At 49.0% G+C, this 24,077-nt stretch overlaps 1 protein-coding gene across 5 annotated transcripts in view; it reads right to left on the reverse strand.

Moving 5' to 3' along the window:
• The window catches only part of LOC111148610 (solute carrier family 8 member A3), a 114,627-nt gene that overhangs the window by 10,054 nt on the left and 80,496 nt on the right, over positions 1-24,077 (reverse strand). For 3 of the 5 annotated variants that reach the window (XM_022505326.1, XM_022505328.1, XM_022505327.1), the window contains exon 2: positions 4,100-4,203. In XM_022505326.1, the coding sequence (XP_022361034.1) occupies positions 4,100-4,203 (104 nt within the window). Of the gene's footprint in view, positions 1-4,099; positions 4,204-6,703; positions 6,811-24,077 lie in introns of all 5 variants that reach the window. The other 2 variants (XM_022505331.1, XM_022505330.1) reach the window with 1 other exon arrangement.

A 24,077-nucleotide genomic window follows, 5' to 3' on the forward strand; every position in this document is an offset into this window, starting at 1 on the left:
CCATTTGGTATTACCTGTGCCAGGCAAAGTCACCGCAACTAGTAGGTGTTTGGTAGAGGTATCTTTTCTTGCCACCTAGTTTGGCAATTGTATTTTTTATAGATTCTGTGGTGCTGCATCTGGCAGAGTGTGTCTTTATTCCAGAAAGGACAGGCTAAATAGGGTCCAGGTATCCTGGACCAGAGAAACTGTTATACAGAAAGCTGTTTGTAGGTAGGACTGGGAAGCTGAGTTAGATGTACCTAACACAGGGCATCCCTAGCTCCCAAATTTGTACTTATGCTAAAAAATTCTTCTGACATACCACATTTCCCTCTCAATGGTGTCTCAGTACAGCCCCACACTCCCTGGCTCTTGTCATACAGAAGTCTGGGAACATCCCACTACATACTCGTGGTATGGCTGGTGACTGATGGTGCTGGGGAAGGAGTGGGGGTGGTGTCTGTGAATTGTTTCTTCTAAAAATCTCTAGGAACGCAGCTCCGGCCAACAATCCATCATTTCACAGTCACAACCACTGAAGACACTTGTGGATTGAGAATTTTTATGTATATGAGCAGAGCGAACAGCAGTTGACTTTTTCTGGTTCCTCCCATATGGAATTCCAAGGGGGTAAGTGAGTGACTCTCTTTGCTACATTGAGATGGATAGATAGACAGATAGCAAGAGAGCTTGTTCATTCTGCTCCTTTTATGGAGCTACATGGAAGCAGAGCCCTTCCTGGCCCCCCAGGCTCCAGGGGAAACCAGAAACCCAAATACATCAGTGAACCCAGGTAGGCCAGACAAGAGGAAGCTCTTCCAGAAAGGTCCCTCCTGGCCTGGTTTTCACTCAGAAGTCCCTCCCAAGCAGAGGGCTTGCAGTCAGCCAGAAATGGTACTATTCTCTGGTCATTGTCTACATGAATTTGAGACTTTCCACTTAGCAGTTACAGATGGGTCAGCGAGACCCAGATAGGCCAATTCTGAGTGACATAACACCTCCAGGGTGTTTTTCCTGCTGCTGTTGATGAGAGAATCTGCAGCTGAACTTTCCCCTGTATTGATCCCCAGGGTCAGGTGAGCATCATTTATCCCTGCTCGGACACCCCAGGGACATACAGGAAATAGCATAGCTCTGTGAGTAATTGGAAGCATCTGGGCAGCTTGTCTGGGGGAGCCCACTGATGTGGTAAGAAGGGGCACAGACAGGCCCCATGACTGGGGGAGAATGCTTTCCTTTCCACATGAGGCTCCCAGTGTCCAGGCCCAACAGCCTTGACCATGCTGCTTGGCGTTGCCCTCCGATGTCTACTTCTAGATTCTGGCTCTTACTCTAAGCCACGACAACCATGTTTCCTATTCATCCTCCCTTTTCCCTCCTCTAGCTTATCTGGAGCATTTAATCTCACCTCTAAAGTCTGTTTTGTCTGCCAAGAATAGAATCTGCTATTTCAAATGCAGTGCTTTTTTTTTTTTCCCCTTCGGTAACGCAATTGTCATTTTGACCATGCAAAGTCTATGCTGTTCTGAATGCCTAAGACTCCCCCATGCAGCAGTGGTCATGAAAAGCTTCCTACTGTACAGTTTCTCACTCTTAGAACAGCGGGGAATTCTGAAAATCAGGATGGGTTTTCATGTGATTCTGAGTCTAGACAATCCAGTTGTATGACCTTTCACCTAATGGTCTAATGCCAAAATATGGGAAGATGTGAAGACACTGAAAATAGACAATAGACCAGGAGGTCAGGAAATGCACATATTTCCTGTTGGCACCTTCGATCTTGGCATCTTGGTCACTGGGAAGACCTGGAGGGTCCTTGCTTTCTCACCTACTCACTCCCTGGGACTAGGCGCCACTAGGTCTCTGCTGACGTCTCCTTAGACAAAGAGTCCAGGGCAAAAAAAGAGGGGCGTCCTCAAATGGGGAGTAGCCAAAGGCATTTGCATTTGGCCAGGTCTCTTGAAGAGAGCAAGGTGTATCTTAGGTCCCTCCCTGTCCTGCTGTCGATCAGGGATTATTGGGGAGGCAGAAAAGAAGAGGGAGGCCTCTACTGGTGGAATAAAATCACGGATAGACTTTCAACCCATTCGTTGTGTCTGGAGCCACTGCCTGCTTTCCAGCTACCCTGAATGATCTCCTGTGCTGTTTTCATTTGCACCTAGTAACAGACTATGGAAATTGATACATCTAGTTTACAATGGCCTTAGGCGTCTGCTGCATCCAACCAATCATGAGGCGGTGAAGTAGATGCACAAGGGAAGTCGGAATGAGGTAGGGCAGGTGTTGAGACAACTTCTGAGAATGTTCTCAGTGGTAGCAATTGGCGGACTGGCAATCTAAACAATGGAACTAGAGATTTTCTCCCTTCGCTCGCACTCTGGCAGTCAGAATTATGGCGACATCCTATCAGGTGGCAAGGAGAGGATGAGTAATGGAAGATGGAGAGGGCTTTTGCCCCTAGGACACTAGGCATGCCCAAACCTAGGTAGACACAGAACTGGTCAGATCTGCAGAGAGTCCCCAGAAGACAGTGAGAACTGATCAATCCTGTCAATAAGGCTTTAGGAGTATAGTTGCTGAATCCCTTAGATCTGTCCTTTAAGGAAAGGCTTTATGCTGCTCTTTGTCATGTGAATATGGAGTAGTTGCAGAATAATCCCCCTTTTTGGACAATCAAGTGGGTCTCACTGTTCCATCCTCCATGAGGCTCCCAGAAGCATCTCTCTCCTGAAAGGGAGTGTGAATGTCCTTCTCTTGGTACCTCCCAAGAGCACCCTTCTCCAATCCCACATATGCTCCTCCAGCACTTTCGAAGTAGTGGTTTCCAATCATTTTTCTTCAAGGGAAGAAATCTTTCCTTATATCTTCCTTGGCTGCAACATAATCAGTCCCTTAGGAATGGAACCCTAGCAGGTATTCCAAGATGCATGTCTTGAGGAAGGAAGGAGATGGGGCCACTCCTCTGGTGGGAGATGAGGGTTATCTTGGGATCTGGGTGATAAGCCTATTTGCAGATGCCAAGCCAGGCAGGCTTCGGTGAACTGTGTTATTTCTCAGGGATCGAAACCCACTACACCATTTAGAGGCCCTTCTCCTATTGGAAAACCCGTAAGTCAATACTCTGGGCCCACCCAGTGTTAGTCCTTTTCCAGGGCCCTCTGGCTGGGGAGATTCCCATACCTGGAGCTATTGCCTTCTTTTTGCAGACTCTCAATTTTCTGCTTTAGGGATTGCATGGTCCTAAAGCAGCCTGAATAAAGGTAGAATGAGATGGGCTGGATGTCAAGGGGGAGGGAGAATAGTTCAGGACTCCAGATCATATGAAAACTTCCGAAGCCAGCTCTGTCTCAGAGAGGTCTCAGAAGCTATGGCCTCTGACACCTGGCACACCTTTTCATACCATGGTCTCCCCAGCTGTGAAATAGATAAAACACTTACCTCCATGAAGGGCAGAGTGGCCTATGAACCACTCTGCAAGGGAATAACCCGCCACGCACTCAAGGAAGGTTGGGGAATGCAGCAGGAAACTGTCAAAGCATCATAGCAACATGGGCCCCGGCCCCCATCCCAGACTCTTCCCCCATTCAATCCAGGCTCAAGGGTGAAGGGTGGGAGGGCAAGAAGGCAGGAAAGGGCACAGACATGCATGGCATCACATTCCTTTCTTTTTCTTCTCCTCCCCACCCACCAAGGAGTTTCCACAGTTACAGCTTTCATGGATGTGTGGGGGCTGTGGGGGAGAGTGCCAGGGACAGTGGTGATCAGATCACTGGATCACGGGGTGGGAGGAGGTAACTCGGTAGGGTAATGAGAAGTTGAGGCTGCAGCGCTGTCCAGAAGGTGGGAAAGGAGGACCGGGGAATCAGCTAAGGCTAAGAAGGCAGAGATGACACCGAAACAGGGTGAGAGCGAGAATACAGGAGGGAAAAGAATAAAAAAGTCCGTTGGTCAAAAAGAGGAAAAAGGAAAAGGGAAGAAAATGGTGAGGGGTGGGGGCAGGGAGGAAAAAAACAGAGTTGCTTTTTTTGTGGCTGTTGCTTTTCAGTTTCAATTTTTTCTCTTTTTTTTTTTTGGTTGTTGTTGATTTTTTTTTTTTTTTTTTTAAAGAATCTCACACCTGATATTCCACGTTCCATCCATTTCGGTTCACCAAGGACAATGAAGAAATTCTCTTGCCTTTCGTATTCCTCCTCATCTACTATTTTAACCCTTATGGTTTTCCTGTAGGGACAACAAGAGAGAGAGGGTGTCGACTGGGTCGGTAGATTGGTTGGTCATTTGGAGCACAGCCTTTAAAATCATTCCCCATCACTCCTGGCGCATGCAGCCCAGTCCCGCCGTGGCGGCATCTAGTAGGACTACGGTGGATTGTATTTTTCTCATATAAAAAAAACCGTCTCAGCTTTTCTTGTCTCCTTGGTCGTAGTTTGCTTATGGGTGTGAAGGAATGGGAGCCGGCAGGCAAGGAAAAGTGGGCAAAGGAAGGGTTCCAGGAGGACAGGAGGGAAAGGGGAAGGGCAAGGGGGGTGCTGGTGGGGGCGGTCAGTTTAGATCCTGCTGATGGTTAGTAAGAAGTCAGCTGGGCAGCACGTTCCACGGGGTGTCACATGGTAACTGGCATTTCCTCGGGAAGCAGGTAAACTACTGACCCATTGGGAACGATCCAGGGCCCTTCTCCAACAGGAGATATACCAATAGTACCAAGCCAGGGGCTCGTTTTCCCTTCCTGTGTCTATACTCACTTCTTATGTGAGCATCTTAAAGAAAACTTCAAAAGTATTTATGAGGGAGAGAAACGAAAGAGAGAGAGAGAGAGAAAGGAAGGCAGAATTCTAATATCTTTGTCATTCTTGATCTTAGGGCTCCAGCAGTGGGAACTAAAATGAGTATGTATTAACCATAATGTGACACAGGACTCCTTTAATATTTACCGCTGAAGCACTCCTAGGAAAATGTAAAGAAAATGATATGTCATCAAATTCTAAATCACCTCTGTACTTCTATCGTATAGCGCTGATAAGTCCCAAGGCTGGCTTCCTTAAATGCTGATTATCTGGGGCCTGGGGAAAATGGTGAAGGAGGTTTCCCCAGGTCCCAGATAATCATTTCTCGGCATCTCAACAAAGCATAGTGTCGTTTAGAAACAAATCACCGAGGGAAGCCAAGTTTCTTGGAAAATCGCTCCCCTCCAGAGACTTGCATGAGGCTGGATCAGGCCAGCTGTCATTGGAGAAGTTGCGATCCCCATCTTGGTCCTCCCTGGAACCATAGTGGGGTTCGCACGTCCCAGTAGCGAGCCATGATTGTTATTTTCTGCTTGCTTTGTCTTTGACCTGGGACCTAAGTGCTCTCTAAAGGGCAGAGAGGTACTAACAAACAATAACCTAAAATGTCTCGTCAGAGCCTCTGATGTTCCTCTTTCCTTCTGAAGACACGCTCCGCTTTGCTATCTGTAAAATGGTAGACTGATCTGAGGGCGTTTGCTGGCCATAAGGTTTGCTGTGCACTTGTGTTTTGTGTGTGTGTTTCACAAGTACACTCTGGGTCACCCTTTTCGGTGCTATTTTTGGACACCTTTACATACTTTGCTCAGTAGACAAAAGCTAAATGACTATCAAGAAGATTTTCTAGAAACTTCTCTCTAAGCCCTAGATATGGGAACCTAGGGCTACCTAGGAGTTGTGAGCCTGGCAGCTTTTCCCTTGCAGGGACTCTGCTGTGGGTTAGGAGTGGGTGCTCTGGGACCAAGGGCCTGGCTGGAGGGATATGACTGGAGGGAAGGAATGTTGTCCCCAAATACTGGCGGCTCCCCTTGACCCAGATGGTCTGTCCAGAAGAGGATGTTCTGACTTGCCTATGAGAAGTCTGGGGTGTGTGGGGTCATTTAAGTTGAAGGCAAAGGCTTCATCTACTCTGAGAAATACTGTGATCTTGTGGGAAAGCTTCCACTCAAGCCATAATCCCCATCCCACCATTCTAAGTCTCTGCCACCACACCTAGATGTTCTCTGCAGGGAAAACAAGAGGCTGGCAGGTAGGTCTGCAACCTTGACATCAAACTAAAACCTCTACTTTCAGCTCAATCAAGGTCAGGAGGGAAACACACCTTGATAGCAGGAATATGGCAGAAAAAATGGCTCCTAAGGCCTGCTCTGAGGAATGGGATGAACCATAAATAGAACCCAAATCCAAATATACTGATTGCCAATGTCTGCAGACTCTAAGCTTAGCCCTGAGAATATCGGCCCATGGGAATCTGTGCTGATCATGGAGGCCAGTTTCCCAGTGCTGCCCTCCCACCTGGCGCCGTGTTGTGTGGTCTTTCTCCTTCCCATATAGAAAGCCATCCAGGAGAAACAGAGAGCCCTATATATGATACTCCGGGCTCTGGCTGACTATCTCTTTCTCTCTCCCCCACGCTGTGTTTTTCCCATATCCATTTCTCCATCTCACAAAAATTACCGTTGACTCCTGAACATCCCTCTTCGGATACCATGTGACAGGCTGATGGGTGTTAGGGCAGTGCTGGGATCAGAGAGAGGAGAGGGAGAGGTGCAAAGAAAGGAAATGAGAGAACAAGAAAGAAAACAAGGGGACGTGGACTTAGAGAGGCAGAAGAAAGGGAGAATAGAAGACAAACAGATGGGGGAAAGAAAGAACCAGAAGAGGAGAGGAGAGGAGAGAAGAATGTTAATGTTAGTGTGGAGGACAGGGTACTACACCTTTCTGAAAACTCATATCCACCATGCGGGGGCCCATCATCTCAATGAAGTAATTCTTGTTTTTCTCATACGCCTCATCATCAATTACCTTGATGTGAATTGTTTTGCTGTGGATGGAAAATAAGTATCATAAGCAAGGAGCAGATTGGGTGGCAGCAAGCCAGCTGGGAGAAGGAACAGGAAGAGAAGGAAACAGTAAAAAGATCCAGAAAGGTCAAAGTGTATCCCCACGGGGGCACCGAGGGGAGGGGCTGCCCCAGGCCCCCTTCCAGGCTCCCTGGGCTCCTCTTAGGCTTCGTGGGGCTTCGTGGCATGGTCAGACTCAAAGTCTGGAAAGTCAAAGGTTCTGGGTTCTAATCTTGGATACGCCACGTGACCTTGGACAAATAATGTAACTTATACAGAAACAGGTTAAATAATGCTTATACCGTCCCAGGGCAGTTGTGAGAGCAATGAAATAATATAAGCGTAATGGTCCCGTCATTTAGGTCCTCCGTGATGTTCGCTTCCTTATCCTTCTCGCTCTGGGGACAGGGAGAATTTTTTGACTTTTGAAATCAGCTGGTATTGGTCTGAAAGGCATATGTTATAGAAAGGACGTGGCTGGGGGGCCTGTTGGCCTGTGGGAGTCTTGCCTGGACACAGAAGGACTTTTTCTTTCCTTTCTCTGTGGCAGGGACTACCATGGGGAAGCCAGGAGGGCCAGGCGGCTCAAGTCACACATTCTGGAACTCACAGCGGGCTTCAAAAGCTTGTAAGCTACCTCTGAATGAGGCCTGCAGCCTCAGCGGGGGCAAGAACCGGATTACATGAACTCTAGGGCACTCTGAGCCCCAGTTACCTTACAAATCCTATAGTGACCTTGCGATTAGCACAATTATACTATTTTTATATTAAAAGGTGCTAAACAGGGGCGCCTGGGTTGCTCAGTGGGTTAAAGCCTCTGCCTTTGGCTCAGGTCATGATCCCAGGGTCCTGGGATCGAGCCCCACATCGGGCTCTCTGCTCTGCAGGGAGCCTACTTCCTCCTCTCTCTCTGCCTGCCTCTCTGCCTACTTGTGATCTCTGTCTGTCAAATAAATTAAAAAAAATAAATAAATCTTTAAAAGGTGCTAAACAATGAAAAACATAAACCAATTTTTGTAGTCCTGATTTCCATTTTCCTTCCTTCCTTCCTTCCTTCCTTCCTTCCTTCCTTCCTTCCTTCCTATTACTAGGAGCTTTAAAAACAAAGATGGATCTGGGCCTCCCCCAACCTTTGCTTAATAATGGGGACATTCCAGCACCAGACTCCAGTTGAGGCCGGTCACAGAGGGTGTGGGACACTGCTGGAGGGGTGTGCCCAGAGCTGAGTCTCCCCTCAGCAGTGGGACGAAGAGACCCATGCAGGAGCCCTGTCCAGCTGCCCATGGGGCGTGCACCCTCACAGACTTGAGGGGGCCACAGGCCTGCCCTTTGTGGACCCTTTGTTGAGGAGGCTGAGGTCTTCTGCACCTCCCTTAAAAAAAATATATATATATATATATACACACACACACACACACACACACATATGTATATATGTTGTGTATATATATACACACACACACATACATAAAGTAGGACTATCTTTACATTCTGATTGGAACAACCTCTCTGCTCGCCCAAGTTTTCCTAAGTCCCCGTTGAGCGTGTTGGATGGCAACAGAGCTTCCCTCGTCCACGCTGCTGAACCTAGAGAACCAATGCGGGCTTGTGGCTCCCGAGGTGAATGAATAGTGATTACTAACACACCCTAGCACCCGCCAGTCCGTGGCTTCAAAATCAGAGCCGCCCAACTGTCCTCCCTTGCCGCACCCACTGCCGTCGCAGCGAAAGCTGGCTCTCCAACACGGAAAGCGTGAGCGTTCAGCCTCTGACTTTCTTCCTTGAAAGCAGCGGCCCTGGTACTAGAGACTGAGGACCTGGGGTCAGATCCAGCCTCCACTTCTCACTAGCTGGGTGACCCCGAGGCAACCAGCTAAAGCTCTTCAAGTCTCATTTGTTATCGGAACACCTACTTCAGAGCGTTCTTAAATGAGATCATGCACGTGATTGATGCACTTGGTGGGGACACGTTCTCTCGTGAGCACTTAATAAAGAACAACCATTATTACTAAGGGCAACAGGACCCCGATGTGGGGGGTTGAGAGTAGTATGGGAGGGACTCTTGCCATCTCCAGTCTTTAAGTCAGAAAATAAGGGGAGATCAACAGATAGAACGGGTGGCTCAAGGGGGGTACAGGCCGGAAATGGAAGTCAGGTCAAGAAAGGACTGGATAGGGGCGCCTGGGTGGCTCAGTGGGTTAAAGCCTCTGCCTTCAGCTCAAGTCATGATCTCAGGGTCCTGGGATCGAGCCCTGCTTTGGACCCTCTGCTCAGCAGGGAGCCTGCTTCCTCCTCTCTCTCTGCCTACTTGTGATCTCTGTCAAATAAATAAATAAAATCTTAAAAAAAAAAAAAAAGAAAAGGAAGGACTGGATAGTGCAGGACGATCCGTCCTAGATGCGTTAGGGGAGGGGCTGATAATGCTAAAGGTGAGAGCACAGACAGCAACTCACGGTTTTTCAAAATCTGGCCTTGAGTCTCTGTCATTGACAAGCTCCGGGCTGGACAGACCGTGTCTGGGGACCATCTGTGACTTGTGCTTGTGACTTTTAGCGAATAGATGAAGAGAATAAGAGATGTCGATAACTCAGTGGAAGACAGGGAAACGAGGACAGACAGTAGTAGTGGCCCGAGGAACTGAGGTGGGCCTGGCGGACCCAATGGCTGGAGGAGTGCAGGAGACGGGGTATCTGACTCCCTCGCTGGGATCAGTCATGGGGACGGCAATACCTCCATTTGGACCCTGCCTGGAGCTAGAGAAACCCTTTCTCTTCTAGCTCTTGAAAACCAAGTAAGTCCTCAATTCTGATGAAGCCACAAGGACATTTAAATTAAGGGAGAGTCACCAGCCAGGTCTTGAGTTCTCTTTCTTAACTTGTTCTTCCTCATTTCAGTCAACAGCAACATGGTCTATCCAGACCCGGAAATCACCCCTGATTCTTTCCTTTTCCTCACTCTTTCCCCCAACACCACCCCAACCCTAATGTAATTTGCTGTCATATTTCCGTCTGCTACTGAGACCCCGATCGATACACCATTGCCTCTCCTTTGGACTTCGTAATAACTTTGTAAGAGATATTCCGGCCTTTGCCCCCTCCTTCAACTCCTTCCCCCCATAATGACCCAGGGCTGTCTGTTAAAAACACAATCCAAGTCCCATCCCACCATTATCATTGGAATAAATGCAGAGTCCTTACCATGGCCTATAGGATCTTACATATCCCAGCTCCTGGTGACCTTGCTGACTCCATTCCCACCATTCTCCCCTTGCTCGGGAGTCCCACCGACACTGGTCTTTCTTTCTATTCCTTAAATCAAGACCCTTCCCACTTGAGGCATCATCCTTGCTTGTTCTCTGTGCCTGGGTCTGTGCTATCCTCATCCTTTGGGTCTCCACATAAGCATCACCTCCTAGGAGAGGCCCTCCATGGGCACCTGACCTCCTTGTGTCTTTTTCCTGCTCACTGTCTCTACCCCCCACACCACGGGTCACCTTCCTCTATGTTCCGTCTGCTCATTCCCTTCAGTGCACCAATCACAGCCTGAAGGCAAATGGCTGGTTTATTAACTTTCTTGTTTCTAGTCTGTCTGTCCACATTGGAATGTAAGCACAGGGAAACTGTCTCACTTGCCATCATGGTCCTAGTGGCCGGCGTGGAGAAGGACCTTGACCATGACTTGCTGAAGGACTGAAGGTGAATTTCTGACACAGCTGAGAACACACCTGCCTTTTTGCAGCAAAAACTCATTAGGAACAACAATAAAACATTGCTTTGAAGGCTTTTCTGATATAATGCTCAAGGATTCCCCGTGGGACAAAGAGACCAGAAGCCCAATGTCATCCAACTCTACCATCCGTTGATGAGCCCACTCCATTTGTCTGTCTACAGGACCGCTCTCCAGCAACACGCTGGGACTGAATTCATGGGGCTTGGCTGGGGGCTTTGAACCATAACAAGGCAAGGTATTGACCTGCCCTGCTTCTCCTCCCAGCCTTCTGCTGAGGGAGGAACCAACGCCGGCAGTGCTCCCAAGCTCGAAGGGCTACTGCTTGGAAAAGATGCTCCCAGGAGCTCTCCCACCAACAAGCCAGAAGGGATCAGGAAACCCGTTTCCGGTCTGCCTGCCTGGCCTCTCAGAACATTCCTTTGCACTGAGGACACCCAATTCCAAACCAGGCCTCTCGTCCTCAGGACACTGCAAAGGGAAGGGTGCTCTTTAGCCACTGAGTTCCCTGAGGGTGAAAGAGAGAGAGGAAGCAGCATTTATTTGTAGAATGGATGAATACTACCCTGGAGGAGGGCCCTGTGGACTTGGCTTTACGCAGGAAAGGGATTTGAGATAAGATACACATTTACATTCTCAACACCATGAGAACTTCCTTATTTCATCCTTACTTCCCCCATCTAACATAGGAATTATTACTTGCACTTTAAAAGATGAGAAAACAAATTCTCAGAGAGGCTAAGTCACTTGCCTAGAGTCATAGAGCTAGCACACAGTGGAGCTGGGATTTTAGCAAACGTCCCTTATTACTGCTACAGCCTATTTTATGCAAGCAGGCGGGTAAACTCTGGACGCCATTCCTGAGCTGTGCCACAGGGAGGAACCACAGAATTCTCCCATTTAAATGGAGGCAGCAGGGGAGAAATTCGGTTCCTAAGTGGCTCTGCCTGGGTACTGTGCCGGGAGTAGGGGGCTTGCTAACTCTTTGGCCCTCCCTTTCTAGAAGTAATCGCTAAGAAATCTCTAACTTAGTGACTGCTGCCCTTCGGATTTCTATGAAATGACTCTTCCCCATCGAGAAGGGTTCTTTCTCGTCGTTTCTGAATTTACCCCAGGTGCTCCAGGCCTGCTCACAACTCACAAAGCTCCCTCCACCTGGGCCTGGAGGACAGCGGGCGTGGACCTGTAAGCCTTTCTGTGGGAGCTTTCAGAAGCCTCATATTCTGTGTTGGGTTCTTGTAGTCTTCCTTATTAGGCACCAGCAGACCCCCCTCTCTTCCCGCAGCAGGTTTCTGGCCCCAATTCAGGGCAGAAAAGCCCCTCCCACCCCCAACCACACCCTGACAGCCTGACGCTGACACTCCCCTGGCCCTTACCAAGGTCTAGGGGAGAGGTTCCTTGTCTCATGAAAAGATTTAGGATGCCCCCAAGTGACTGCCTCTTGAAAATAGATGTCCATAGGGTCCCCCAAAATAGTGCCTCTCAAACTCTGATGTGCATATGTCTGCCTCCTGGGGGATCTTGTTAAAATGCAGATTCCGATTCAGTGGGTCTGGGGTGTGCCTGAGATCCTGCGTTCCTGACCAGCAGCCAGGAGGCACCCATGCTGCTGGTCTAGGGCTCAAGACTCCTTGGAGAGCTCTCTCTGATGCTATTAAAAACGGAGAGAAAATCAGACAGCTGCTCAAATGCCAGCACCCGTCAGGGAGAAGGAGGCTGGAATGGAAGGGTAGCACTTCAGCCACAGGCTGGAGTTAGTAGGTCCTCTAAGATGCTGTATTCTGGGAGGGACATCAGAGTGCACCCAGAGTAGGGTGACTGGTACAGTGAAGGGTCTGCAAACCATGTTTCAAATCCATTTGCTAATATTTATATAGTGCTTACTCTGAGCCAGGCACTGTGCTACTCGAGCACTTCATGTACATTAAGTAATTTCATCCTTACAGCAAACCGGTGAGTCAGGAACCTGCCAGGCAAGGTGCTATTCTCTCTGCAGGTATGAGCTCCCTGGAGCCTCGCCATAACCAGTGAGGTAGGTACTGCTTTTGTCCCCAGTGTGTAGGTGAGGAACCGGAAGCCCTGAAAAGTTAAGAGACTTGCCCAAGGTCATAGCTAAGTAAGCGGCAGAGTTGGGATGTGAACCCAGTGTGGCTCTAAAGACCGTGCTTCAAAGTGAGGTCTGCAGGGTGGATCCACAGGACAGGCATCTGTTGCAGAAGACGACACCGCCCCGTGGTCCTGGGGCTGTCACAGACGCTGCTTCCAAAGCACTGTGGCCATTGGCAGGGAGGCAGACTTCTACTCGGCACAGACCATGACAACAATGAGATGAAGTGGCACGTAAGGGAGTGGCTGCCCGGTTCCTGGTGGTATTAAAAAGCAGGATGATAAACATGCGTGAAAACGGCCGTGGAGAGGATTCCTGCTTGCCACACAGAGTCAGGTAGATGATCTGTAAAGGTCTACACCCAGTGGGGTACTGCTAGACCAGCGCTCTGGGGGGGGGGGGAGGAACTCTGATTTAGGGTTTATGCCTTCCATAGCGTAAATACCCACTGTAAGTCAATTTCAGGCAACTAAGCTTTTAATGACCATCTTGCAAAATTCCTAAACATTTAACAATCTGCTCTCACAAACTAGCAGGAGCCAGTTCCAGCACACCACGGACAGCGTCAGACTCTACTAAAAATGTTTAAGAGAGGTTAGGATGACAAAAGGTGGTTCTGATGGATTCTGATCCTGGAATGATTTTGTCCGTGCTAGTGTTTCCTCAAAATGGGCAACTATCTGATGCAGTGAGGTGAATGTGTTTCTCCAAACAAGCCTTTGGAAAAGACTCAAAGGTTTGGCTTGTAAAAGGAACGTGGGTGGGCAAGAGAGGACTTGGGCCCTTAAAAGCAGACAGTTTTCTTGGGCCCAAGAAGAAGAGGAAGCCGGAGACTCAAACCATGAGAGGGTCTCAACACACTGTTTCTGGCTTGAAGATGAAGGCTGTCATATGAGCAGGAATGCAGGTGGCCTCTAGCAGCAGGCTGCTCCCTGAATGACAGACGGCAAGGACTGGGACCTTCAGGCTTTAAGCCACAAGAAATTGGATTCCGCCAACCACCTGAATGACCTTGGAAGCCGACATTTCCTCCTGGCTTCCACATAGGAGCCCAATCCAGCCTTGATGTCAGCCTGGTGAGACCCTGAACAGAGAACTTAGCCACACCAGACCTGAACTTCAGAGCTACAGAACTGTGAGATGATAACTAGATATTGTGTTAAGCCTCAAAGTTTATGACAACTTGTTACACAGCAATAGACAACCAATATGGGAGGCTTGTTCATTTCACAAAGTCAGGAACTGAGCCAGATGATCTCTTGAAACTGTCTTGCTGTATCTATTTTATAATCATAATACTTTGTCCTGATGGCAGGGCCACTGCTAGGCTATGTAGCACCTCTGTGCAAAGTTGAGAAAAGACACAGCCCTGGAGATGCAGAGCCTGGCAAGGACAGGGTGCTTTTCTCCAACTTGCACAGCAACGCATCAGGATGCTGGGCTTGGCATGGAGAGAACTGGCTGGATTGTTAGCTTTCCACTCAAGGGTCTTTATTCAGTGCACAACATGCACAACTGTAAGCAGCAGTCCTGCTTGGCAGACTCTTGTGTGATTCACTCACTATTCCATACACATGCCAGAACCAGCAGGAATATGGGACAGGCTGAGGCAGAGAGATGGATTTCACTGAAGAACTCTCTGCAACTCGGGGGGGTGCAAGGAGGGGTGGTCAGGTGGGTGGGAGGATGAAGGCACAGGGAGGTACAAACTGGGAGGGAGGGGTGTTTGGGTGCATGTGAAGGAGCATGCACGTGATCTTTGCTGCTTTGGCATCTATTCTGGACCCTTCTGATAAGCCCTCTACAGCCTGTAGCTTCTTCATAGTTATGAGTACCTATAGTCACAAAGATAGAGCTTCCTCTAAGCAAACTGTATGAACACTTTGTCTCCACTGTCAGTTAAGATCTGACTGCTGGGCCTGTCCATGGGCACACACCTGCACATGTTTGAGGACTTGGTGGTCATTCTGGAATGTCTGGGCTCATACTGGGCACTGTAACTCATGATTGACTCATTTGCTCTCCCAAATATCCACTTTCCCAATGCCTGAAGAGCTTCTTACCCGTGGCTAAAGGGAAAAGTGTCTCACATGACTGTATGATTACAGATCTAGTCTTCAGGATAGAGTCAGAGGCAAAGTGGTACCAAAACCCCCCAAAGGAGCCACTCACTCTGTCTCCCAAAGGTCAGGGCAAAGTGACGGGATTTTTAATTCTTAGAAAAGCAGTCTTCTAAAATAGGCACCCTTGGCACGCCTGGGTGGCTCAGTTGGTTAAGTGTCTGCCTTCGACTCAGGTCATGATCCCAGGATCCTGGGATCGAGTCCCACATCAGGCTCTTTGCTCAGCAGGGTGCCTACTTCTGCCTCTGCCTGCTGTTCTCCCTGCTTGTGATTCTCTCTCTCTCTCTCTCTCTCTCTCTCTGACAAATAAAATCTTTATAGGCACCCTTCCTTTTGAAGGCTGTCATGATTTGCAGGTCAGCTCTACAAGGTAGAAAATATTTTAAATTACAGATTTTTATTCTCTCCATTCTTTCCTAGGATAAAGACTGAACCCTTCATCCCAGGAATTAGAAGCTCTCTGTAATGTCCATCCATCCATCCGTCCATCCATCCATCCAACGACCCATCTCTTCAACTTTATCTTTTCATGCTTGACCACACAAAGTCTACACTTCAATTCTCATTATGCTCAAAACATGCCATACTTCTGCTTATCCTGGAGACCTTCCTTCTTTCCTCCCTCCTTCCCTCCCTCTCTCCCTTTCCTCCTACACCCATCACTCCATCAACCCACCCACTCATCCACCCATCCGTTCCTTCCTAATGATGATACCGTACAATGAAACTGCATAATAAAATACTTCATTCACTAAGTATTTATGAAGCTCCTAATGCACGGCAGACATGATTCTCAAGCAAGACTTTCTGACTTCAAAGAGTCGTCTCTGTAGCGGGGAGGCATTTAAGTAACGAAGTAATCACAGTAAAGTGTGGTCAGCGTGATGATGGGGGGAGAACAGAGCTGAGGAGGCATGTGGTCAAGAATAAAATCAGGGAAGCCTCACCAGAGGAAGAGGTATTTCAGCAGAGGCCTGAATGATGAGTCAAGTTGGTTGGGCCACAAGGAGAAGAAAGAGTCTTCCAGAGAGAGGGGACGCCCTGTGCAAAGTCTTGGTGGTGGAAAAAAAAAATACATGGTGGCTTCAAGGTGATGAAATGAGTTCAGTTTGGCTCGAGCACCCAGAGAGAGGGGGGAGAGGGAACAGATGAGTCAGGAGAGAAGGCAGAGTCAAGGACATAAAGGGCCCTACAAGCATTTGGGATGATCTGCCCTCCTCTCTACCTGGCCAGGTGCCCCTTACTCCATTCAAATAGAATCTAGATACCACCTAGATCTGAGGATGTTCCTACACATCCAGCGCATGATGGGTTCCTGACCTTCTGACTACTGCACTAATCCAGTCATCTACAGCCTGAGGCAGTCCATACTGCCTTCACACATCATTATCTTGCCTCCTGAGCTAGGCTCTATTTCAAAGGCTCAGAATATGTCTCGCCCCTCTCTCCTTCTTTGGTTCCTCTTCAGTGCTTACTGGATATATGGTGATGACTCATCCATCCACCCATTCCTAACCTGTTAGAGTAGGCAGTTAGATAGACAGGAGCAGCCAGGGAGAAAGGAGGATAACAAAGGGACAGTTGCCAGGGACGGTCTCCACCCAGAGACTGCCCCATCTCCCTTAGACCAACCCTTTTTGCCGTTTAGCCCAAACTGATAAGCAGAAGATAGGGCAACAGAGATGGCCCCAGCTTTGGAACCTGCACACTTAAGGAATACCTTATCTGCTAGTAACCCCAAAGCTCTTATAATATCTCTGTAATACCATTTGCATTGCGGGTTGGTCCCCCCACCCCACCCTGTGGGTTGTCTTAGCGGCTAGTGGGCAGATGACGACCATAAACTTGCACAAAAGGTTAGAGGGGAAGAAACCAAGACATGTTCATGGGTGGAACCATGGTAACAGGATGGGAGGGAGGAGACCAAATGAACCCCCAGAAAATAACAATCAGGAGGTCAGCATGCTGCCTCCCTCCTCTCCTCTTGCTCCTCTGCCTCTGGGGTGAGCTGTCTCCTTTTGCTAAAAAAAATCCTTTGCTACTTTCACTCTATGGAGTCCCTCTTTCCTTGGAGAAGATGAGGACCAAGGAATTACACAACTCACCACCCCGGTTACACACCCAGTCGTTACATATCGGAAGTATGCTCTCATGAAGCTTATAGTCCTATAATGGGAACATGGACAGAAAAACATCCCTTTTGCTGCTTCCCTTGGCTTGTGCGGAATTTCCATGCAAGTAGGGGGTCACAGTAAGCTCTAGGAAATGTATTATCTTAATACAGCGAATCAACACACTTGCCTCAGGTCGCTCCAACCCATCTCGGTTTGAACAAAGCGGGAACCTCAAGGAAGCTCCTAAGCTAGACCATTTCTCCCAGCCCCCAATGCAAAGAGAGTGCTGTGTGTTTCTGAGTGTGTGCTCAGACACGTGGAAAATCAATGTGCTCATGCATTGTCTAGTTACAACTTCTCTGCCAGGACGACAGTGCTGTCTTCTCTTTAAGCTGGGATAGATTCCTCTCCCTCTTGCTGCCTTGTGGTGGGAAGGGCTTCATATTACTATTTGTAGTATGGGTGTGAGTGGGGTGTGATGGGGTGGAGTGAGGGCTGGGAAGCTCCACTGTAGGTTAGCAGGAGAGTCTGGCCTTGAAAGTCCCACTTAGGGGCGCCTGGGTGGCTCAGTGGGTTAAGCCTCTGCCTTAGGCTCGGGTCATGATCTCAGGGTCCTGGGATCGAGTCCCGCATTGGGCTCTCTGCTCAGCAGGGAGCCTGCTTTCCCCCCTCTCTCTGCCTGCCTCTCTGCCTACTTGTGATCTCTGTCTGTCAAATAAATAAGTAAAATCTTAAAAAAGAAAGAAAGAAAGTCCCACTTATTCTCAAAGGGGCATCCTATTTCCGATCCCCAGAGCAGTGGAATTGTACAGGGTTAGGCTCTAATTGTGACTCGGTTATTTCTAGTCCTGTACGGCCCTCACGTTTGCCCTGCCTCTCCTTAACTGAGTGGGGTCTGGGAAAGGGAGGACAATTCACAGCTCCAATTCTTTCCCACTTGCTTCTAGGCAAGAGGGGAAGTGAAACAAACAAACCTACCAATGGTCTGGGAACAAATGCCTGCTGTACCCTGAAGCTGATAAATTCCCTTCCTGGAAAAGCAACGAGAATCATCTACAAAATCATTTTATTTACCTGTGTGCTCCCAGCACCGTAGAGACCAAGTGGCTGGTTATCTGATTAACGGCTTTGATTCAGAGATGTTGAATCTCTCTGTCTTGTTTTCCCTCTCCGGTGGGCATATCATTTTTTTTCCTCTCTCTCTCTCTTTAGATTTTCTTTATGTACTTGAGAGAGAGAGCAAGGGTGTGCACACAGGTTAGGGGAGGGGCAGAGGGAGAAGGGCGTCTCAAGCAGACTCTGGGCTGAGCCAGGAGCCTGACACAGGGCTGCATCCCACAACCCCCGAGGCCATAACCTGAGCCAGATCAAGATCTGGATGCTCAAACGGCTGAGCCACCCAGGTGCCCTCGGGTATCTCATTTTCTAGAGTGATTGTGATCCAAGCAGAAAGTGGAGAAGACCATATCGTATGGACACGAACTTCAGGTACAAGAAAAACCTTCTAATAATTAGGAAGCGAGAGGGACCAGCTCTTAAGGACTTGAGTCAAACATTATCGAGGCTCCGTACTACCACCTTCATGCCCTGTCCACAAGAGCACGTATACGGCCCGTACTGCTGGTGGATAATTTCTAGAGATCCCAGTAAATAGCAAGTTCAGGAAAGATTCCTGTCCCTGGGCTGGTTAGAAAAAATCCTTCAATTAGAGACTTAACTACATGGAAAATGTGCTTATTCTATAGACGTTTTCTTGACTGAATCAATCAGGGACTAAACGAAGGCAGAGCAGTGGGCTCTGTTCTCATGCCAGTCAACGGAAATGCCACCCCCTGGGGTTGTGCGCAGAACAGCAACTCTGGACGAGAAAACAGCAGACGGGTCACTGTCAGCCGTTGTCACCATCTGAGTGTATTGTGCTGTGGGACCCAGCAGGATTGCCAACAATTTCTACCTGTCAGACTCCTGCATGAACTGTTTTCCAGTTCTCGCCTTCTTCTACCAGCCAAAGGGCAAATTCTTGTTTTGCACCACCTAGAGACAAAACGGGGCTCAGGCTGTCCACGGTTGGAGCAGACTGCCTAAATCCTAGCCCCATCTCAGCTGCAGCAGCACGGAGCACTGTGTCCCCTCCAGTGTGACAACCTAGCCCACAGCGAGTTTCACAGGACTTGGTGACCTTGTCAGGAATGTAGTAGGCAAACTTCTTGGAGAACAGAGAGTCTAAAGGTAGAAGCTGACATTTTCACAATGGTGAGGGGCATACAAATCCTATTTGCCAGTGTTTAAAGCTCTGATATTCCAGGGACGGTCAGTGGAAGAGGCTATTGGGGAGCAGAGAGCAATGGGTCCAGAGACGGGACTGGGCTGAGGCAAGTAATTTTGCGTAGGTGCAAAATTTAAGGGTACATCAAACGACCCAGTAATCCACATCAGCCATATTTTACTGCGATATTTTTAAAAGTAAGAATTCATACAACAATCCATGATGAATGAAATACCACACATTTAAAATAAAGACAGGGCCCAAGCTTGACTCGCCTTACCCTAACCCTAATCAACTCTAGTGGCCATCCGGTGCCTTCTTGTGTGACAGAGACAAGGTCAGGAAGTAAAAGACTGGAGTCTGGCCTCTGAGGCTTCATTCCCTGCCTTCCCCCTGGTCCTCCCCTCTCTCCGAGCTTATATAAGGGGGGCGGGAGGCCTTATTTCTCTCTTGGGATTTTTGTGGGTAATGGTACGACCAGAAAAACACAACCCTTGCTATGGAAACTGGGGGTCTCATTCAACTCAGTAACTGGGCGCGCGCACGAGAGAGAGAGAGAGAGAGAGAGAGAGAGAGAGCGAGCTCGCAAGCGCCGCCAGTAAGGCTCCTGCTTCACTCTCCAGAGCTAACAACTTTAGCCTTCCAGGACTTCCTGAGCCTCGTAGAGTCTATCCCTCCCTTACCACTCTCCCTCACCTGTCCTCCTGCAGCTAAGGAAGCACCTGTCCTCTGGGACAGACTGGATCTCGGCAATGCTCCCTATTTTTAGACAATAGGGAGGGACTGGGGGAGGGCAGAATGTCTTCTCGAATATTGCCTCTGAACTGTGCTCTGGACAGATAGTGGCCAGCTCTCTGTGGCCCTCGTTTCTGCCTCCCTGACCTTGTCAGTTCTGGTCCATCTCTCCTCTCCGCCATGCCGCCCTAGTCAAACCATTGTCACATGTGGATGGGACCCTTGCGACAGTCACCCAACCCAGCTCCCTGCTTCCATCCCGCATGCCCCGTTGCGGCCCATTCTCCTCTCTACAGTCAGAATAAACTTTTAAAAATTTGTTTTAAAAAATCATAACATGCCACTTCCTTCCTGAAACCCTCAGTAAATTCCCCTTGTACTTAAGAGTAAAATTAAAATTGCATAATTTAGCGCAGGAGTTCTGAAACATTAGTAAACAAAATCACCCAAGGGCTCCATCCCCAGAGCTTCTGATTCAGAAGGTCTGGGTGGGGCCTGGGAATTTGCATTTCAAATAGGTTTCCAGGCAACTAACTGCTAGGCTTGGGACTCCAAAACCACCCCAGAGAACCTGATGCAGCCCGCAAAAACTCAGCTTGGCTTCCCCACCCCTCTCACCTTCTGTCCTCCTCTGTTTGCTTTCTATTTCCTCAAATCCATCAACCTCATTCCTGTCTTGGGTCCTTTGCCAAAGCAGTTTCCTTTGTCTGGATCTTTCCTCCTCCAGATACTCTTAGGACCGGGTCCTTTTAAAATGTCTCAGCATGCATGTTACTTCCCTGTCCACTCCCTGGGATTGGACTCCAGCTACTATCCACCAAACCACTCTGGTTTGTTTTGTCTTCCTTGTTTATCCGCACATGGTCTGTTTTCCCCCAATCTAATACAAGCTCGGAGAGGGCGGAAACTGGGGCTATTGCATTTACTAGCACCTGAACTATCTCTGGCACAGAGATGGTACCGCTACGTTTGTTCAGGGAACGAATGAATAGTACTAAGTGGGGGAACCAGAATTCGAGCCGGGGACGGACTGCAGAGCCTTCCAATGGTCCGAGAGCTGTGGCAGAGATATGGCTGGTCTCCGTGACTCTATTCTTGCCCACACAACTCAACTCCCTTTAGAGCCTAGTTACTGGGCTTCTTTCTTTCTTTCCTTTTTAGGAGCAGGGAGGGGCAGAGTGAGAGGGAAAGAGAATGTTAGTGCGCAGCTGACACAGGGTTCATCTCACAACCCTGAGATCATGACCTGATCCAAAAATCAAGAGTCAGATGCTTCCCTGACTGAGCCACCAGTTGCCCCTGGGCTACTTTTATGAAAAGGTCACTTGAATCCCTCTCCTTTCCCTCCCAAACAAGTCTAAACTCCCTTACCCTGTCCTCGACACATGCACGAAAGGAGTCACCTTGGCTGGAACCTGGCTCTGCTGTCACTTCAATACTCCACTCATGGCTTCACTGCAGTGCATTTTCCACGGTTTCTTCCGGTGATGGATGCCATGAAAATCATTAGTCACTCTGTCATTAGTGGTTCAGAGCATGGGCCCTATGGCGAGAGATATCTGGACTCAGGGTGTAAGAGTTTTAGGACTCGTGGCAAATTACTTCCTCTCTACGAGTCTCAGTTTCCTTCTCTGAAATGGGTGTGATACTAAAACCTGCCTCAGAAGGTTTTTGAGAGGATTGAGACAAAGAAGTAAAACTTGGAGCATGGGAAGTGGCATGTAGTAAGCAGTCCAAAATGTCACTTAATGTGGTCATGGTCTGTTGTTTAAGTAAGAGCCAGAGCCACCAGGAAAAAGATTCCTTCTTCCCTAGTCTCCAGGATCAGGTCAGAAGAGGGCAACATGGTTGGGAGTTGGGCAAGGTTTGGTGTGGGACCAGGCAGGGCATTTTCTGAGCTCCGTTGTTGGCCCGAGGAACGGTTCGAGACGAGGGGGTATGCCTGGAGAGGGCTCACATCTCCTCAGCACCCCTGCTCATTTCCCAGCTCTGCATAGGGACCTTAGGAAGTCTTAGGAAGTCTCTCCGCTGATGGAGATGGTCCTTCCGCAGCACCTGCTGCCCCAGTGCAAGCGCCTGCCTTTCGGGGGGCCACCTTCCCTACTATCCAACACTGCTCTTGGCTTTCCCCTGAGGCAGGAGCACACAGCATGGCTGGTGAGGCTGCTCATGTGCCTATTTTCATCCCATCCCATCTTTCACGAAGAGACACCCTCAAGGATCCTGTCTGATCGCCATGGAGGTTTGCGTGGAGGAAGCAATGGTACCAAGTGTTGTACTGAAGACTCCTCAGCCTCGGCAAAGGGCTCCATGAGAGGTCAATGAAGTGGAGGCAGCATGTGAATTCACTGCCCACGGAGCCTGATCCTGGCTGTTCTCCTTGAAGACAATCCCCCCACCTCCGTGCCCTTTTCTTTTACCAGAGATGCAAGAGTCTGACTTTGTGGTCCCAATCAGTGCCCATCGCCCAAGTTCCTTTTCCACCCTGCCCCCACGCCAATGACTTCTGACCCTGCTCCCTCCCTTCGTGGGCCTGGCAGCGGGGTGACCTAACTGGTTTTCGGTGCGAGGGAGTCTGTTTCCCTTCCATTCCAACTGTCTTCCTCCAACTGCCACCTCTCAACCCTTCCCGGGACCAGAAGGTCTGTAGTCAATACTCATTTCGAGCGCGACACGCACACATGTCTGCCCTTGCGGTGGAGAGCCTGTGTTCACGGAGAGGCGAGGGCCCGCTGACAGGAGCCAGCCCGCAGCCCCTCTGGAACCCTCAGTTAAAGACATGTTTGTATCTACTGCACATCTGCGGGCTGCTGTCTTCCCCATGACGTTCAGGGCATGCCAACAGCCAGGCAGAGCTGTGCACCTGGAACAGAAGGCGGTGACACTCCGGGTGGGAAAAGAAAACACAACGACAGTGACAGTCATATAATGCGCTGAAAATTCTACATCTGCCTGGAGGGCCTTTAATCAAGGATTTTGAAGCACATTCTCCAGACCTTGCCCATTCATCTACCCCACATCCCTGGGAAAGAGCCAGCAGGTAGGGAGCCGAGCACTATAAATAGAGTACTGTATCATTATCTTTGATGTGAACACTATGTATTTAGACAGCATCTCTCTGAAGAGCTAAAGGGCTCCACGCACATTATATTATCTAATTCTAACTCATTCATACAGCAGCCCCCAGACTGGCTGCCTTGCAGGTAGTTTGCTAAGGCTTTGGATCCACAGAAATTCACTCTGATGCTTTCTCCCTCCCGTCCTGCCCCTGCCTAATTCACAGACACTTTCCCAGGGCCACTCCCACGAACCCTCAGGAGCCAATACCATAGCCTGACTCATCCTGTCTACACACCACACACTCCGTTTCACACTGGCGATACTAAGCGCTGGAGGAAGAAGACGTGATATGTTTCCTTGCTGTCAGATTTCATCTGGGCCTAGTTTGTTGTGTTTTGAAAGCGTGGTTTGTATGGACTTCGTGATTATAGTGAAGACACAAGGCAGGGAATGGGTCTGCTGGGTGCGCTGACCACACGGCCCGTGGTGAAGGCCAAGCTACCATGGTCAAGGCCAAGGAAAGCCGCCTTGTTCACCTTGAAAATGCACATCACCTTTAAAATTGATCAAGTTGGGGCACCTGGGTGGCTCAGTGGGTTAAGCCTCTGCCTTCAGCTCAGGTCATGATCTCAGGGTCCTGGGATCAAGCCCCACATCAGGCTCTCTGCTCAGCGGGGAGTCTGCTTCTCCTTCTCCCTTTGCCTGCCTCTCTGCCTACTTGTGATCTCTCTCTTTGTCAAATAAATAAAATCTTAAAAAAAAAATTTAAGTTGATTAAGTGGATTTTGTTCACTTGTAAGAGCTTCTGTGTTTTCCTTCCACTGACACCATCAGGGAGGCAATGTTCTTCTGTTAGGTAATCATTGTCCCCGTCACAGTTGTAAAGAAGCAATCAAGTGTGTAATTATTTCCTCATTTGTCTCCCCCACCCCACCACCCCACTCTAAGCTCCAGGAGGGCTGGGGCTGTACTTGTTTTAATTGTGTCCCTATCCCTGATGTTGAGCACATGTCCGGTGCATAATAAAAATATTTGTGGAATGACTGAATGAGGGAATGAGTGATGGTGTGAGTCACAGTGAGCCTGCTCTGGTTTATGGCTTCTAATCAGGCCCTTT

The sequence above is a fragment of the Enhydra lutris genome, unplaced genomic scaffold (assembly GCF_002288905.1).
Source record: "Enhydra lutris kenyoni isolate GAN:26980312 unplaced genomic scaffold, ASM228890v2 scaffoldscaffold20, whole genome shotgun sequence".
Lineage (NCBI taxonomy): Eukaryota > Metazoa > Chordata > Mammalia > Carnivora > Mustelidae > Enhydra > Enhydra lutris.